Genomic DNA, 20,481 nt, shown 5'->3' with positions numbered 1-20,481 from the left:
TTCTAAGATTTATATGGAAAAACAAATGAATGATGATAGTCAAACTTTAAAGAATTTTTAAAAACAAACTTGGAGAACTGATTTTAAGATATTATAAAGACTGTGAAGTATGTGTAAAAAGATAGATCTATAGATTGCTGGCACAGAAGATAGAGTTCAGAAATGGACTCCAAAAATATTTAATTAATTTTCAACAAGCTGCCAAGGCAATTCCATGGAGGAAGAATAGTCATTTTGGGAAACAGATGGAGTAACTAAATACCCATATGCATAATAATATATATCTCAGACCACACCTTGAACAATTTACAAAATTTTGCTTGAAAACATGCATAAATGTAACATAAAATCAAAAAGCACAAAACTTCTAGAAAAAAATAATGAGGAAAATAATCACACTGTTGAGTTAGAAAAAAAAGGAAGAAAAAAATCAATCTTACATAGAAAACACTCCTTAATAACCAGTGAGTCAAATATGAAATTACAGGGGAAATCAGCATAAAAATTAAATGAAGAAAGTTAATGAAAATTAAAATATAATACACCAAACTCCTTGTTCAGTGAAAGCAGTGTTGAAGAGAAACTGGTTGCTATAAAAATTACATTAAAAAAGAATAAAAGATTTCAACTAAATAATCTAAACTGCTACTTCTAAAAAAGAGAAAATAAACAAACTAAGCCTAAGCAAGCAGAAAAGAAACAATAAAGACTAGAATGGAAATAAGTGAAATAGAGAAAAGGTGAAAAAAAATCAATAAGATCAAAAGTTGGTTGCTTAAAATTATCGAGAAAATTGATAAAACTGATAGCTAGGCTGAAAAAAAAAGAAGAAGGGAATCCCCAAATTACTAAATAAAAAATTTATTAGAATAAAAAGAAGATATCACTACTGACCTTATAGAAATTTAAAAGATAATGTGTAAGTATTATAAACAGCTATATGCTAACAATTTAGATAATTTAAATAAAATAGACAAAATTCTAGAAAGACACAAAATACCAAAATGTCTCAAGAAGAAATATAAATAGATCAATAACAAATAAAGCAATTTAACAGATGACTGTAATACTTCCTGTTATGGTTTGGATCTGAAATGTCCCACAAAGATTCATGTGTTGAGGGCTTAGTCTTTAATGTAGCAGTGTTCAGTGATGGGGTTTTTTTGGAAGTAATTGGGATCATGAGGACTCTGATCTCATCAGTGCATGCATTCATTAATATCTGAATATACTACTGGGAGGGGAGACCTACTCAAAGGGAGTAGGTCACTAGGGGCATGGCCTAGAAGAATATTTTTGATCCCCACTGCCAGTTTCCTAACTGCCATGAGCAAGCAACTTTCTTCTGTCATGCCTCTTTGTGATGGTCTGCCTCACATCAGGCCCAAAGCAATGGAGCTAGCTGCCCATGCATTGAAACCTCTGAAACCACAAGCCAAAACAAATCTTTCCTCATCTAGGTTCATTTTCTCAGGTATCTGTCATAGCAACAAAAAGCTGACTAACACACTTTACATACAAAAAAGCCCAGGCCTACACTTAGTCCTTTTTGTGCTTCTATAACAAAACACTTGAGATTGGGTAATTTAAAAATAATAGAGAGTTATTTCTTAATATTCTGGAGACTAAGAAGCCCAATGTCAAGGAGCCTGCATCTAGTGAGGGCTTTCTGACTATGTTACCCCATGATGGAAGGCAAGAGAACATGAGAGAGACAAAGACAGAGAAGAGAAAGGGGCTGAACTCATTCTTTTGTCAGTAACCCACTCTAGAAATAATGACATTAATCTATTCATAAGGATAGAGCCTTCATGACCTAGTCACTCTTAAACATCCTACCTCTTAACCTGGTTACATCAGGGATATGGTTTCCAACACATGAACTTTGGGGGACACATTCAAACCATAACAAGGACATTCTACCAATTTTTTCAGAAAGAACTAATACCAATTCTTCCCATTTTTCCCCAAAGATAGAAAAGGAGGTAGCTCCTCCCAATTTATTCTTGGAGATCACTACTACCCTGAGGCCAAAACCAAAGGCATCATGGGAAAACTATAGACCAATATTCATAGAAGCAGAAAACCTCAATAAAATACTAGCAAATCAAATCCAGCAGCATATACAAAGGATTTTACACTATAATAAAATTACACCTATCCCAAGAATACAAAGTTGATTCAGCTTATGAAAATGTATGTATATAGCATAATTTGCCATATTAGTAGAACAAAGAACACATAGTTATCTCAATTGATACAGAAAAAAGTATTTGACAAGATCCAACAATAACTCAATAAAAACATTCAACAAATAAAGCTAGATAAAAAGTATTTTTTAAAAACTCACAGGTGGCATAATGTTTAATAATAAAAGAATAAGGTGCCCCCTAAACTGGAACAAAACAGGGATGTTCAATCCACCACTCCTAATCAACATTGTATTAAAGTACTTACTAGCTATGACCATAAAGCAACAAAAAAATAAAAGGCATCTTTTTGAGAAGGAAGAAGTGAAATTATCTCTATTTGTAGATGATACGATCCTGTAAATAGAAAATCCCAGGGAATAAGAAAACAAAACAAGATATTAGAGCTAATAAACAGGTTCAACAAGATTGCAGGGTATAAGATCAATGTATATAAATCAATTGTATTTCAATCAATGAGCAATGAACATCCAAAAATGAAAAAATAATTCCATTCATAATAGCATGAAAAGAACAATTTTTTATGATAAATTTACAAAAGAAGGAATGACTCAAATACTGAAAACTACAAAACATTATTAAAGAAATTAAAGAAGTCCTACTAAGTAAATGGAAAGACATTCTGTGTTCATGGATTGGAGGACTATATACTCTTGGTATGAAAATACGCCCAATATTAATCTACAAATTTAATGCAATTTCTATCAAAATCCCAATTGCTTTTAGCAGAAACTGGCAAGCTGACTCTAAAATACATACAGAAATTCAAGTGAATCAGAATAGCCAAAACAATATTAATAAGAACAACATCATTGGAAAATTCACATTTTCCGGTTTCAAAACTTATGACAAGGTTATTATAGTCAAGGTAGTGTGACATCAGCATATATATATATATGTATATATATATATATATATATATATATTGAGAGTCCAGAAATAAACTCATATGTTTACGGTCATCTGACTGTCAAATAGTATGCCAAGACAATTCAATGAAGAAATGGTATTTTCCTTTCAACAAATAGTGCTGGGACAACTGGATATTCATATGCCAAAGAATGAGTTTGGACCCCTATCACATTAATAAAAAAGAAAACTAACTCAAATAAGTAAAAGCAAGATTTGAAGTTATAAAATTTTACAAAAAAAACCAGTATAAATCTTCATGACCTTAGATTAGGGAATGACTTCTTAGATACACATAAAGCACAATAAATCAAAAATAAATAAATAAAATTCATAAAAGTTTAAAACTTTTGTGTTCCAATAAATACTATCAAGAAAGTGAAAAGAAAACCCACAGAATCCAAAATTATACAAAGAATTCTCAATATAAAAAGACAGCACAATTAATAGGTTAATAGGCAACCTAAGTCATAAAACTAGTCAAGACACAGAATATAGATTAGAACCCAGGTGATCTGATCCACACACAAAAAAAAATGGAATAATTTCAACCACAACCTATGTATTTCTTCCATACCATAAAATATACACAAGACATGGTGTGCTTAAAAACTGAGTTACACTAGGAAAAATATGTCGAGAAGTCTAGAAAATTGCACATACAAAAAGACACCATATTTAAGTGATGGAATTAGGGGTTGTTTCCCAAATTTTATAAAGTAAGATGAATTATCTATACTAATATTTTTTTGTTAAAACGCTATGTTTAGAATGTAAAGATTTTTTTTAAAAAATACACACACAGATTTAGAGGAAATAAAATTATAATGTGCTGTCACTAAAAAGTTATGTTCCTGCATAGGCTAAAGTCTTGATACTGGTTCAAACTAGTTAAGATGCTAGTAAGCTCATGACATATGACATATGACATATGCCTTGTTTCACAAGTTAGAGTAGATAGATCCACTTGTAGAAAATAAGAAAAAATGCTTTTTTTAAATATATTTTTATTTGTTCTAATTAGTTATACATGACAATAAAATGCATTTTGACATATTATACATAAATGGAGTATAACTTTGAATGCTTTGTTTTTAATGGTAATATTTCAATAAAAGGTCAGAATTATTTTTCAAATACTGTCTTATTTGGGAGAAATACTTAATAGATATTTTCTGAAGCTGACTCAAATTTCAACTGAACCTGTGGCTCTTTCCAAAATCATTCTCACATATCATTAAGAGCTAGCATTGAACATAGGATTGCCAGACTTAGCAAATAAATACAAGATATCTAATAAAATTTGAATTTCAGATAAACAACAAGTAATTTTTAGTATAGGTAATGTTTGGAACATACTGCATACAAAAATCATACAAAATTTATCTATCTGAAATTCACATTTCACTGGACATCTTGCACTTTATATGGCAACCAGATTTGTGAAGAAACTTAGAAATTGTCTTAAACTTTAACATTAAAATACAACTAAATAATAAGTTTTGATAATTGGAAAAGTGAGTACTCTGCTACAAGGAAAATTTCCAAATTCTAGCTTAAATTACTGGATATTTTCTCCATAAGTAGAAATATATTATAAGATAACTTATTTTTATTAGTCAAAAAAGCATGCTTTACCCAATGAGATTTTCATTCTTCTTTTCTGCTGAAAGTGGCATTCTAGCAGAACCATTAAATTCTTCCAAAAGTAGTGTGACTGCAATGTTCATAAGTTGACGGATGAGTTCCTGAAGTATGCAGTCAATCAGCATCATAAACCTGTAACCTGTTTCCAATAAATGCCGATATGCACACAACTTGAAATGTGTTGTTTCACCTTCAAATGACTTTGATTCAAAATATTCTTTAATTTCTTTCTTTTCTGCAACCTACAATTTTATAGAAAATTGAGAACTGTGATAATTTCCTATGTTAATACAGCATGGTTTCTAGTTTCTAGTATTTCATTAGTCTGAAATAAAGGAACACTTTACTGATGCACACATGCTTGTTGTCTCTTTGAGCAGCTGTATTTAAGTTATATTGCATTATGCGAGGCAAAATAAAATTATAGTTTTTATAATACATTGCAGTAACATCCTTCTGGGGAAACAAAGTTGCATGTAAAACAAAATGTTTTTTTTTGGGGGGGGCAGTGATGTAAATACTCTGTGCTTAAAAATAGTGAAGGTTTTTAACATTCCAATTTTTTAAAACTGTATAATGTATTTCTGTGACATTCAAGACATGTACATATGACATCACCAAAAAATAAATATACAAGGAGAAAAAAAATAACATATTGGAGTTAAAATTGATCAAAAACTTCCATTAAAATTTTACTTTATGCTTGTAAGGTATGTAAACATCAGCCAAAAAGAGAATAATTTATGTGTTTTGAAGCTTATCTAACAAGTAGATAAATTTTGAAAGTCAAATAAGAAAGAACATAGTAATTTCGTATCTACATGTTTCAACATAGAGGGGCCTTCTGTAACAGTGTATAAGATACCTAACAGCATACAGAATGAGAATGTTCTGAGAGGATTGATCATTATATTATTGAATCTTCTTTCAAGTTTTTTTTCATATAGTTATGTTTTTTCATCTTGCCTGAGCAATGTTTTTTTCTTTATCTTATGGACACTATGAACTTTGTAGCTAATCACATTTCCCTTTACATGCAGTATGCCACCTCAAGTTATAGATTTAAGCATCCTTAAGTTATATACATAAACATGTACATGGGCATTCATATGGATGTATACACACATATATGTATTAACAAACATACATACATATTTGTTTGCATGTTATGTGGCACCTGGAAGGGTTCTTATAAATAGGCAGTATCTATTAGTTGATTAATCAAACTCCTTTTATCTCCACTGTCAATTTCCAACACTCTCCAGAGTTGCAATTTGGAGCAATTGCTTCAGTCAGTACATAGCAACTGAGAGGATGTAATTAAACAATTACCTTTAAGATTGTACTTTTCACTTTTGAAATTGCTTTATCCCTAATATCTTCAAGTTGTTTCAGTGCCCGAGTAGTTTGCTGAAACTGTTCTTCACAAAATTCATCTAGAGAATATGTTCGAGAAGTATCCAGCTAATTAAATGATAGTAAATATTGAGTGTTGGAAAGTCAATAAACTCATTTACAAACAAAAAAGAGAAAGATGAGATACTTGGTTATCTTTTCACATCATAGATAAGAACATATTTTATGATTTCTTTTTTATATATGTATTATAGGTATTTTCTGTTTTTCAAATTTAAATAACCCATAATTAAATCTAATTGAATCTTCATAAAAAGATATAAAATATACATTGTTATTTTAAATCATAATGAAGATTAAACTGAAGCAAAAAATTAAAAGTTAAGGTGTTTTTAAAATATTTACAAACCTAGAGAACCCACCAGTTCTAGAAATTACTTTAACTTTTGATTTGCCCCAATTATTTGTAAAACTTAAAAACATGAACATGAAATTCAGGATAAAAAGGATTAAGTTAAATAATAGCAATATAAATAATAAATTTTATTCAGAATTTGTTCAGAAGCTAGTGAAACTGGAGTTTTGAGATGAAACTTGATTCTTTGCTTCTGTTGGCAAGCAAGACAGAAGTTTCTTCACTTCTGCTGATAGGTAGGTGGTGGGGAGGTTTACCTATGTCCTTTAGTGTTGCAGCAGACTCCAGCAACTCACCATCAATTTCTTCTTCTTTCTGAATTCTTGTCTTTTGAATTCAGAGAATGAAATCCACAAACCAGGATGAATGAGTCTAAGATCAGGATTTATTGAAGAATAGGAACAGAACTTTTGTAGCATAAGAGGGGACCCAATAGTAGTTTTCTTCATCCAAGTGTACTAGTCTGGGGGTTTATATAAGCCCTTGGGTCACTGCTATTAGTCCAAACTTAGGCTAATAAGGATTTGGAAAAGTACTAATGCTATTGAAATTTATGCTAATTAAGGTTTGAAAGAGGAATAACACAATTGGTTAACCCTGAAACTCATCAGGTTTGCCTTACTTCCATTTTCTCTACCCTTTGGAAAAAAAGGAGGTTGAAGTCATCCAATTGCTCATGCTCAGTTGGGTGTCTGGAGCTGCAGAGCTTTCAGGAGTGCACTTTTGCAGCGGATATGACCAGTGTGAGCAGACTGGGCCGCCAAGGGCTGACAGTTCAGCTTGCTTCAGCTGACCCTTGCACTGGCCTGCTGTGCCTCAAGCCCATTGCCATGGCAGGCTCCACATGGCAGCTCATACTTGCTGCCCGTGCTTCAGCCCAGCTGGGCTGCTACTCCATCACTTCACTGCTCCCCTGATGCTTCTAGGTAGGGACAAGTGGACTGGCTTCATGGCTTAATGGGTAACCATGTCATCATCAGAAACACACACACACACACACACACACACACACACACACACATCAACCATGTTGTTTATCTTTGTTAATAATATAGAAACAAAAAGTTTCACCCATTCATGTGTAGGCCATCATTTTTCCTTCTTTCAATATTTTCTTATTTTTTCCTATATTACTATGTTAATTTTCTTGACACAATACATTTCACCAATAAATATGCAGACAATGTTTTCCCTAGATATAATACAAAATAAGGTAAGTTGCCCAAACAAACAAAAAAGTTTAAGAAGTACTGCTTTAGCCTTAACATTGTGGATTTACTTTTTGAGTTTCTCTCTTGGTTCCATGACTGATTACTAGTTCCTAATTTTTTTAGTAAAATATTTCTCAGAAAGCTCCCTTTTTTTTCCCCTGGTCTCACTGCCAACCCCCTAATTGAAGTTCTTATTGCTTTTGCTGATATTATTTTCATAGTGTACCAATTAATTCTTTAACCCCAAATCTCTCCACTTACAATTTTTTTCTACACACAAGTATCATAGTAATTTTCCTAAGAATACCATGCTGGGAAACTTTCAATAGTTATTCTTTCAGAAAAGTTCTCAAAATTTACCTGGCATAAGATCACCTCAGAAACTTGCTAGAAGTATAGATTACCAGCCACTATCCTCTCCCCTAAAAGTACATCTTTATTAAGCACCCCCAATTTTTCCCAATAAAACAAACATCACTCTTGAATATGAAACAATCCAAAGTCTCAACTCTACCTTGTTCTGTAAACTTGGATAAGGATAATCTATCAGTTTCATCATTTGAAAGTAAAGGTTTGAATAAAATAATCCACATGTTCTTTTCTTTTTACATTGACATATTTTAATTAACACTTTTTAGTAGCACAATTACATATTTATCTATTTTATTGAAGCATGGCAATTATATATAATAGTGGGATTCATTTTAAAATATTCATAATGCACACAATATAACACTATAATATGGTCAATTCAATTCCCCAGGATTTCTTCTCTCCCTCCTCTCTCCTATGTCCACCTGAACCCCTTCCTCTACCCTATTAGTCTCCCTTCTATTTTCATTAGAAGCCCTCCTTCCCTTTTTTTTTCTCTCTAGTTTCCTCACATGACCCTTAATTTTCTGAGTTTGGCTTATTTTGCTTAATATAATGCTCTCAAGCTCCATCAATTATCCTGCAAATGGGATATAATTTCATCCTTATTTATGGATAAATAAAATTCCATTTTACATATATGTAAATTCATATATGTTTATATATGAATACACATACACACACATAAATGAATAGTTGTTCATTCATTGATCGACATCTAAGCTGTTTCCAAAATTTGGCTATTGTGAATTATGCTTTTATAAACATGGGTATGCATGTATTGCTATAGAATGTTGACTTTAGTTCTTTAGGATAAATACTGTGGAATGGTATAACTGTGTTATAAGGTGGTTCCATTCCTAATCTTTTGAGAAATGATTTCCATACTAACTTTTTGTTTTTGTTCCACATGTTCTTTCACTTCTAGTTCTAGAAATTTCACCTCATTTACAGGTGGGCTTTTATTCTGGTAGAGTATTACATGTGTATAGTTAACACATAACATGGTATGCTCATGAGTACCATTCATGGCACAGAAGAATCCTCTCTGTTACATGCATAACCTTGCTTCATTATCCTCAGCTCCCTTCTGTCAGTCTTTATTGGTGTCTGCATCTCCCAGCAATGCATAACCTCCCAGTTCTAATCACAACTGGTCACCTTTTCAATCCTGACTTCAGGCTTTGCTCTCCCTCTATCTGAGACTGGCTTCTCCATGGACAGTCTCAGGAACTCCCATTCTTACAAACTGTTCACCTAACAACTCCCTCTAAAAATGTTTCTGCCCTTTGGGGAGATTTGGATCCTATTTTTCCCTTCTTGTATTATTCTAAGCCTGACATTCATGAACTAAACTGACTTTTAAATCAAATTTATATTGAATAGCTTATCCACATTTGAAATCCTTATTTTACTGTCTTACCCTTCTTTTCTGACTACTAAAATTCAGCATGGCCTAACTCACAATGTAAAGCATGTCCTAACTTGACTCCAAATAAAGATAATTTCTGCTTCTGATTTCTATGATATCACTGTTTTTTATAATAATTATATATAATCAATTCTAAAATTAAAATGTTAATTGATCTTACCACATGTGTATAGTTAACACAGTAAATTTTTTATCTGATTGTCAAAATCATAATTTGTCCAAGCCCCTTAACAATTTTACCTTTCAGTATCTCCTCTATACAGTGGGTTGATGAAGTAAAATCTGCTGAAATCCTATTCAACTGTACACTAAATTCTTGAGATTTATAGTTCTATGTGTTTTAACTCTTCAAAATATATAAATATAATTAAATCATTTCATTAAAAAGTTCATTCTTTATAGAATGTTGAAACAAGAGAATTCATAAATTTAACTAAAATCTCGAGTTGCAACTTATAAGTTCTTAACATGTATATGTGGTGTATATATATATACACACACACACACACACACGAAGGAAGGATAGTTGAAAAAAATATATATATATGAGGGAAGGATAGCTGATAGCTGCCAATTATGTATTAGGTAAAATAATACTATATTGTATTGTCTCTAAATATATATGTAAATAAAATAAATAAATAAAGTAAATGAAACATCTCAGAGATTTAGGTTAAGAACAAGAAAGACATTCTTTCTAAGGAATGTTATTAACTGTTAAAACTGACATCCCTGGCAATCATGTCCTTATTTTAGAAGAATAGTCACTCATAGAAATGGTTTACTTATGGATCTAGAAATCTGTTTTCCTTTCATTCAAAACTTTGCTTATATCTGGAAGTTGTGGTTCACTCCCATAATCCCAGTGATTGAGGAGACTGAGATAGGAGGAACAAGAGGATCACAAATTAGAGGACAGTCTCCGAAATTTACTGAGACCCTACTTCAAAATGAAAATCACAAATTAGAGGAAAGTCTCCGCAATTTCCTGAGACCCTGTCTCAAAAAGAAAAATAAAACAGGGATGGGGATGTAACTCAGTGGTAGAATTCTTCCAGGTTCACTCCTCAGTACCAGAAAACACACATAAATATACACATTCAGACATACAAAACTCTTTCACTTGTTCTTTCCAGTTTTCACATACCAATATTAGCTGATTGTAGTATACTTTTACCTACCTTTACAAGCCATATAGCAGATGTATTATCTTTGTGTTCATTATCATTTTTGAGATTAATTGCATCTTCACAAAGTCCTTTTACATAAAGCAAACATATTTGAAATATCTCATCAGCCCAGAAAAGATTGTGGTACAAAAATGTCCTGAAAGAAATTTTCAAACTAATGTCTCATTTCAAATAAATAAAATTAATTAAGAAATAGCTAGCATAGTTTATTTCATATTTCTGTAATTAAAATGTTCTGCATTGACCTCATTTTAAATGAAAACAACTGGTAAACATTAGGGGTTGCGTTTAGTTCATGTTTTGGATGCTAAATGGCACCAAAATAGGGAGGGTAACAATGATTATTGAATCAAATTATTGAATTTCAATAATTTTGAAACATCAACCAGTATTATCTAAAAAGAATTACATTTTCTCAATTTATTAAATTTATTAAATCTAAATAAAATTTTTCAACTTACTTTTCTCTCAATTTATAGGTTTTTAACTGGATTGGGCCTATTTAGAGAATATTTCTCAAATTTTCTAACTACCTATGTCCTAAAATAGGGAAGATGGACCTTTTTCTTTTTTCTGCTCTTTTTCACTGGTCTATTCATGACCACAAAGCAAGTCACTGCCAGCAACATTAGAAATTACAGACATAACTAGAGAGAGAAAGAGCAGAGTAAAAGAGAAAAGTCTTCTTAAAAATAAAAGCTTCCATGTTTGTGGAAAAGAGGGGGTTTTCTATGCTTTGTGATCTCTAAAGGGTGGCTGATTTTTAAGGCTTATCATGCTTATGATATACCTAGAAAAAAATCATTAGCTCTTCCATGTTTTCCCCTGTTTATAGATAAAAGCTTTATATTCTATGAAGCTAGTAAAATTTAAGCTTCATGGTCCTTTCATTTGCACTGCCCCTTCTAAAGTCTTGTGTTATTTATCTTAAAGATGGCTTTAATTGCTTCTGGATCTTGTTACTAAGACTAAGTGTAGTATCTGTTTTATCAGTTTAAAGAAGACCTCCTCAAATTATATAGCTTCACATAAAACAGAACTAGATGTAGAAGAATTTCTTTGACAACTTCCTTCTCAGGATTTGGCACAAGGAAGGAAACAAGAAGCACATTGTGGAAAGTAAAATATTACATGAAACAAATGCAATTTTAGTATTTATTAACAAGATGATGACTTTCAAAATTCAGGTAGTAATAAACTCACACTATCCATCATTGCTTAAAGCTTTCTTTTTTCCTATTCAGTTTCAGTTTGCATGTTTTAACCAGAAACAAGACTGAAGAGGGTACATTTAAAAATAATTATAAACATGGAAAGTATAAAAAAATTGAATTTATAATGCAAAATTTGACAAGAGAAAAGTAAGGCATAAATTAATACTGTGCATAGTTGCATAATTACAGTGCACATAATGTGAGGAGCTAACCACAAATTTCCATTTTCATTTGCAAAAGAAAATTAAATATATTCCCCCAAAATTTTAGCCACATAAAAGAACTGCTTGGTATTAGAGAATATATTACATAAGGCCTTATTAAACCCCAGGTCTTGGCTTCCAGGAAAGTAGAGTTGATGTGCTTTTTCCTATTCTTCCAACCAAGTATAACTAAAAACTCCAGGGCTGGGAATATAACTCAGTTGATAGAGTGTTTGCCTTGCATGCACAAGGCCCTGGGTTCAATCTCCAGTACCTCAAAGAAAGAAACAAAACAAAAAACTCCAGACATTGTGTAAAAGAAAACATAAGAAGACACTGAAAAGTGGAGAAGAGAAGCACACTGGTTAAGAGATAAGTGGTAAGTGTCTTCCTTGGGTTTTCTTTTTCATCACACACCCCAGACTTTGAACTGTAGACACTGGCAACTTGGAAATGCCAATGTGTGCAGACAGAAAAAAAAAAAAGTAATGAAAATGCCTTTTTTTTTTTAAAGAGAGAGGGGGAGAGAGAGAGAATTTTAATATTTTATTTTTTAGTTATCGGTGGACACAACATCTTTGTTGGTATGTGGTGCTGAGAATCGAACCCGGGCTGCAAGCATGCCAGGCGAGCGCGCTACCATTGAGCCACATCCCCAGCCTTTTTTTTTCTTTTTTTTTTTTTTAAGCTAAAGGACCTGGAAAGGGGCAGTCTATCAAGACAGAAACATTTAGATAATATTAACTCTACTCCAGCCAAATATCAGAGGAACAAAATGTGGTGAATGTGGAGCTAATATCTCCATGGGAGATTTTAGGGAAGGTTCAAGTGGAGATGAATGGGGAAAGAAATTACACATAAATAATAAAAAAAAATAGAACATAAATAAGAACCAAATGGATTTTTGGGGGGGCTAAAAACCACAGTAACAGAAATGGGAAAAAAATGGAAGACTGAAGTGGACAGAAAGACAAATCAGTGAATTGTAAAAATATATAAAAATTATCTAATCGGAAGCACAAAGAGGAAGTTGACTGAAAAACTCCAGCGAACCTGTGGAATCAGGAGAGAGAGAGAGAGAGAGAGGGGGGGGGGGGAGGGAGGGGGGAGGGAAGGGGAGGCAGGAGGGGAAGGGGAGAAAGAGAGAGCTCTAGAGCCAGCATTCTTCTCTCCTCCAACTCCAGTCACTGCCCCGCCGCCGCACCACCATGCTTTGGGTCCGCCTCCCCGCAACTCCCCTTCAGTAGCCACCATCCCACACAGCAGCAGCTGTGGCTGTAGCTCTCCCTGTTGAAGGGTCTCAGCGTGACCCCCAAGGAGAACCGGTCACTCAGAGTTCTGGTGCACAAGTCTGCCAGGAGGATCTTCCAGGAGCCCAAAGAACCTGACCCCAGCATGGAGGATGAATCACTACTGAGAGAAAACCCACTCTGCAGTGTCTTCTTTTCTATAGAATACCATGATATTTGGCAGATGTATAAAAAAGCTGAGGCTTGGGCTGGGGATGTGGCTCAAGTGGTAGCGCGCTCGCCTGGCATGAGGATGGGGTTCCATCCTCAGCATCACATACAAACATGTTGTGTCCGCTGAAAAACCAAAAATGTATATTAAAAATTCTCTCTCCCTCTCTCTCTCTCTCTTTGAAAAAAACAAAAACAAAAACAAAACAAAACAAACAAACAAAAAAAACCGCTGAGCTTCCTTTTGGACAGTTAAGGAAGTAGATCTTTTCAGGAACATTCAACCCTGGGAAGCCCTGAAGCTTGAGGAGAGAGATTTTATAGCACATGTTCTGGCTTTTAGCAGGTGATGGCATAATACATGAAAAATTGGTGAAGCAATTTAGCCAAGAAATTCAAATTACAGAAGCCCACTGTTTCTATGGATTCCAAATTGCCATAGGAAAAATACATTCTGTAATATACAGTTTCCTTATTGTCACATTAAAAATTCCAAAGAAAAAGAATTTATCTTCAATGGCACTGAAATGATGCCTTGTGTGAAGAAGAAAACAGATTTGGAATCAGGATAAAAAGTCTATTTGTGGAGAGCATGATGTAGCCTTTGCTAATGTGGAAGAAATCTTCTTTTCTGGTTCTTTTGCATCAATATATTCTGGCTTAAGAAATGACGGCTGATGCCTGGTCTCACATTTTCCAATGAACTTATTAGCAGAGATGAGTGATTTTACCTGCTCAATGTTCAAATACTTGCTACACACTGTGGGAGAAGAGGATAAAAGTAATTATCAATGTTGTTAGGATAGAACAGGAGTTCCTCACCAAGGCCTTGCCTGTGAAGCTCATTGGGATGAACTGCTCTTTGATGAAGCAGTGCATTGAATTTGTAGCAGACAGGCTTATGCTGAAACTGGGCTCTAGCGAGATTTTCAGAGTAGAAAATCCACTTGACATTATGGAGAATATTTCACTGGAAGGGAAGACTAACTTCTTTGAGAAGAGAGTAGTTGAGTATCAGAAGATTGGAGTGGTGTTGAATCCAACAGAGAATTCTCTTACCTTGGATGCCACCCCCCTCAGAAAAAATCAGCTAAAGTGAATCAACCAGCTACACCATTGTCCTTAAGGTTTATTAACAACATCTATAAAACTGTGTAGCTATCAGAATCAATCCTGTTTATTAATAAGCTAGTAGTGTTACCTAGAAAGAAAGGACATTTGAAACAGGCTACTTGAATTCTTATGGAAGATCTTGTCCTTTTCAGCTTTTGTAAGCAGGCTGTCCAGCTTCACCACAGCACCAATGGTGATGATCCAGGTTTTAAAGAAAGGGAACCCTCAAGTAAGCTTGACCTAGCAAGATGAAATATCAATTCTGACCATAAAGCAGTTGAGATGTCAGTCTCACTGCTATCAAGCAGACTTTAAAGTTTATTTAAATAGTTTATAAATAAACTGGCACTTTACACACAAATGAACATTGTATTCTCAAGGGAAAACCTGATTTATTTGGTTTCTACACCAAAAACAAAGTGTTGTATTTACCAGTAACAGGAGCCAATTAAAAATTCACTAAGCACTAAAGTTAAACTTATTTGACTAAGCATGTAATCTCTTTTTTAATTTAAATTTTTATTTTTTATTTGTTCTTTTTAGTTATATATGACAGTAAAATGAATAATTTTGGCAAGTTATACATACATAGAGTATAACTTATTCTATTTAAGATTCCACCTTGTAGTTGGAGAAGCAGGTAATTTCTAAGCTTTGTTTTCTTTAATGAATTGAAATACTCTTTAATCACTTTTTAAGGCAGTCCTGTGCATACCTAGACATTAGTCTACTGATGCCAGTAGAAGAAAGTTTGTGTAGTTTGTCTCGTACCCCAAGTACAATATCATGGCATCTTCTGTTCAACTGAGGTATAATGTCTTACAGGGTAAGGAGCTTCTAACTTAAGTTGTTGGGAATTTGGGAACTGAGGAATGATTTGAGAGACTGCTAGTGACCCAGTGACATGGGAGGGGTAGTATCATTCTATTTCTTAAAATGGACTTTCCTTGATTTCTAATTGGTAAAAAAAAAAGTTGCAAAAGGTCTTTGTGAGATTCAAGATAGTATTATAAATTTTCAAACCATCAAAGTGACCTGCCTAAGCACTCCTATTAAGTGGTAGACTGGAACGGAAATGGGCTATCCTAAAAGTTGTGTTTATTCTAACTTTTTAAGTAGGTACTGTTGAGATTTGATCAACAAGTCTTACTCCATGTCTCTTAAATTAGAAAATAATTTTTACTCTAAATGTCCATTTAGGTTTTACCTATTTGTATTTTTTGGAAAAAAAAATCACCCAGTACTATCCTGTAACTGAAAAAATACTGTTCATTGTAATGCTAACATTTGCTTAAATATGAGCATCACCTGGTGAATTCCTTAGCCAGTACAAAACTAGTGCTGTTATGAGCCATTAATATGTGTTTAATTCAAATGTTAATTTCAAGTGGAGGTATAAAGATAATTAGTGGAGCTATTGGATTAATCTGCCTTTATGTTTGGGGGAAAAAGCCAATGTTACATGGAAGATGATTCATGACTTACATTGATCCTTGTGACTGTTTGTTAGTTGACTGCATTGTATGTTGACTATTTGACCATTGATCAGTTTCCTTCATTTATTGTATAAGCATTTTTTCATTTCCTATCATATGGGACTTTTGCATCTTTTAAATTATTGTTGATTAAAGTTAATAAATTCAGGTTATATGGTCCTTAAAAAAAGATCTAGCATTTGTGTCTGGAGTCCCAGGGGGTAAGAGAAAGAAGGCAGATTAAATATATATATTAATATATATATTTGAAGAAATAATGGCTGAAAACTCCCCAAATTTGGCAAAAGACACACAAAACAAGAGATTCGTGAAGCTAAGGGAATTAAGCAAAATAAATATAAAATAATAAAAAATAAAAATAAATCAAAGAAATCCACACCAAAACACATCAATGTTGAATTTTTGAAAACTAAAAAGAAAAAAAAAAATCTTGAAAACAGCAAGAGGAAAACACTTTTTTATAGGAGATAAACAATTCAAATGATCAAGGAGGCCATTAGAAAATGGCACAACATTTTTAAGGGCTAAAAGAAAAGAATTACCAACCCAGGATCCCCTATATATATCCCCTATCCATCAATGAAGGGAAATTCAGGATATTCTTAGATACAGGAAAAGTAATATAATTTGTTGCTAAAAGACACCCCTTAAGAGAATGGCTAAAGTAAATTCATTGACCAGATATTAAACAACCAAAAATTAAAAGAAGGAGCATCAAAAAAGGAAGAAAGAACATGATAGACAAAATTATGAATAAATATAATAAGCTATCCTCTCTTAATTTTTCTAAATCATGTTTGATAATGGAAGCAAAAGTCATAATGCTGTTTAATATGGTTCCAACTATATATAGATGAAATATTTAAGACAATTATACTATAAACAGGGGATAGTTAAGAGATATTAAATTACAATTTCTAAAATTCATCTGTTGAAAGTATGCCATTTGCCATTAAATGGATGGAACTAGAGACTATCATGCTAAGTGAAATAAGCTAATCCCCCCAAACCAAAGGCCAAATGTTCTCTATGATATGTGGATGCTGACTTACAATGTATGGGGAGGTTTACCTGATTGGAAAGGGCAGAGTTGGGGGAAGGAAGGGAGGATAGGTATGGGAAAGACTGTAGAAAGACAGAGAGGGCATGTAATGATATATTTCAAGCCTTAAAAAAAATGATTGCCAACCTAAATTACTATATCCAGCAAAGCTACACTTCAAAATTAAAGAAAAAAATAAAACTTTCCAAAAAAAGCATAAGCTAATGGAATTCATGACCACTAATCCAGAAATACAGAAGATGCTTACATGAATCCAACACACAGGAAAAAATAAAAATAAGAGAACATGGGAAAAAATAAATCTCATTAGAAGAGTAGATAAGCAAATGAGAATTAGGAACAGATCAAACATTAGAAATAAAACAAAATTATAGAAAAAATGACATACATTTTAATAATAACACTGAATGCAAATGATGTAAATTTTTTGATCAAGAGACAGACTGGCAGATAGGATTAAAAAACAAGACCCAACTGCATGTTGTCTGCAATAAACACGTCTTACTTGCAAAGACATTCACAGACTACAAGTTCAAGAATGTAAAATAATATTTTATGCAAACTGAATCTAAAAGTAAGGAGTAACTATTCTCATATCTGAAGATTCAACTTCAAAGTCAAATTTTGTCAGAAGAGACAAAGGTCACCATATTGATAAACAAAACAATCCAACAAAAATATATAATAATTGTAAATATGCTCCAAATGTTGGTGCACCAAATTTCATAAAGCAAACATTACTCAATATAAAGGGACAGATAAATATAATACAATAATCGTGGCTGATTTCAATATCCCATTCTAATTGATAGGTCATCCAGATCAAAAAATTAACCAAGGTACTACAGAGTTAAACTATACTTCAGATCAGTGTCCTTAACAAACATATGAAGAATATTTCATCCAATAACAGCTGAAAACACTTTCTTTTCAGCTAATTATGGAGCCTTCTCCAAAACAGATTAGATATTAGATCACAAAATAAGTCTTGGCAAATTCAAAGAAAGAAAGAAAGGAAAGTTAAAAAATGAAATAATTCCTTCATCCTTCCTCTTATCAGATCATTATGGAATAAATGTGGAAAAAAAAACAAGAAAAATACAGAAATGCTGCAAATACATGCAGAAAGGTTGGTGAGGTGAGATATTTAAAAATTCCCAGAATCAAATGAGAATAGAAACACAATATATAGAATCTGTGGGAAACAATGAAAACAGCCATATGAAGGAAGTTTACAGCTGATAAAACAATCAGAAATATCTCAAATAACCTAATGATGCATTTCAATGTCTTAGAAAAAACAAAAATCTAAAAATCAACCTGAAAAATAACAATGAAAGAAAGAATAAAGATCAGGAAATTAATGATAGAAAGAATAATATAATAATACAAAGGATCAATAAAACAAAGAATAAGTTATTTGAAAAGATAAGTAAAAGTGGCAAACCTCTGGCCAAACTAACCAAAAGAAAGAGAGGAAAGACCAAAATTAATAGAATTAGAGATGAAAAAAGGGATAAAACAGAAACTCAGAGACTGTTTGAAAATTTATGTTCCAATCAACTGGAAAAATCTAGAATAAATAGATAACTTCCTAGACATATAAAATCTACCAAAATTGAATCAAGAGGATATAGAAAATGTAAACAGACCAATCATAAGTAGTGAGATTAAACAACCTTTTATTATGGTTTGGATATGAGGTCTCTCCAAAAGTTTCTGTATTAATTCAGAAAATTATGTGAGAACTGTGAGAACTGTAACCTAATCAGTCTCAGTCCTTCCTAGTTTGAATGGATTGGGTGGTAACTATAGGCAGGTGGGATATGGTTAGAGGAAGTGGGTCACTGGGGATGTGCACTGGAAGGGTGCAACATTCTTATAGTTGCCCTTCTTATCTCTGCTTGCTGACCACACCATGAGCTGAGCAGATTTTCTCTGCTAGGACCTTCCTTCATGATGTGCTGCCTCACTTGGGGCTCAGAGCAATGGAGTCAACCATCTGAGGTCTATGAAACCTCAGACAGACTGAGAACTCTGAAACCATGAGCCCAACAAACTTTTTTCTGATCTAAGTTGTTCTTGTCAAGTATTTTGGTCATGGCAATGCAAAAACTGAATAAAACACCTCCCAACAAAGAAAAGTCTAGAACCAGACAGATTCATGACTGAATTTTATAAGATCTTTAAAGAAGAACAAACATCAATGCTACTCAAATTACTCCATGAAACAGAAAGAGAAGAAATGCTTTCAAATACATTCTACAAAGCCAAAGTCATGAATGTCATTCCAATATTGGCTAAAAACACATCAAGGAAAGAAAATTATCAACCAATATCCTTGATGAACACTGATGCAAAAATCCTTCATAATATTCTTGCAAATCAAATTTAAAAATATTTTTCTGAGATAATATGCCGGCTGGGTACAGTGACTTGTGAGACCAGGGCAGCAAGGTCACAAGTTCCAGGCCAGCCTCTACAACTTAGTGAGACCCTGTCTTAAAATAAAAAATGAAAAAGGCTTGGGATATAGCTCAATGATAGACAGCCCCTGGATTTAATCCTCAGTATCACAGGCAAACAAAAATGTAACACACCACATAAACAGAATCAAGGATAAAAATTACATAATTATCTAAATAGATGGAGAAAAAGTCTTTGACAAGATTAAACATAAAAATTAATTAATTAATTAATTAAGCATAAAAATCCTAAAGAAATTCAGAATAGAAGTACCTCGATATCATAAAGAATATACATGATAAACCCAAAGCTAACATCATACTGAATGGGGGAAAACTGAAAGCATTTCATCTAAAAATCAAAAACAAAACAAGTATGTTCACTCTCATCACTCCTATTTAACATAATATTTGAAATTTAAAAAGAACTAGACAAGAAAAGAAATAAAAGGGACACAAGAAGAAGAGAAGGAAGCCAAATAATTCTTATTGGCAAATGATACTATTTTATACTTAGAACACAAATTCATATGGAAGAAAAAAAAGACTCATACAAAAAGCAATGCTTATTAGTAAAAAGTCATGTTGGAAGCATCAAAATATCTGACTTCAAATTATACAATAAAGCCATACTAACAAAAACAGTTTGATAATGACATAAAAACAGACATGTAGACCAATGGAAAAGAATAGAAGACACAGACAAACACAGACAGATACAATCA

At 32.8% G+C, this 20,481-nt stretch overlaps 1 protein-coding gene and 1 pseudogene across 1 annotated transcript in view; one reads left to right on the top strand and one right to left on the bottom strand.

The window, feature by feature from the left end:
- The window catches only part of Dnah14 (dynein axonemal heavy chain 14), a 322,525-nt gene that overhangs the window by 273,082 nt on the left and 28,962 nt on the right, over positions 1–20,481 (bottom strand). The window contains 3 exon segments of the mRNA XM_078022909.1: positions 4,758–5,008; positions 6,099–6,230; positions 10,734–10,878. Coding sequence (XP_077879035.1) covers positions 4,758–5,008; positions 6,099–6,230; positions 10,734–10,878 — 528 coding nt within the window.
- On the top strand, positions 11,909–14,718 carry LOC101976339 (ribonucleoside-diphosphate reductase subunit M2 pseudogene; annotated as a pseudogene).

This window comes from Ictidomys tridecemlineatus, chromosome 10 (assembly GCF_052094955.1).
Source record: "Ictidomys tridecemlineatus isolate mIctTri1 chromosome 10, mIctTri1.hap1, whole genome shotgun sequence".
Classification (NCBI taxonomy): domain Eukaryota; kingdom Metazoa; phylum Chordata; class Mammalia; order Rodentia; family Sciuridae; genus Ictidomys; species Ictidomys tridecemlineatus.
The sequence above is the reverse complement of the archived record's forward strand: the minus strand, read 5'-3'. Positions and strand labels throughout refer to the sequence as shown.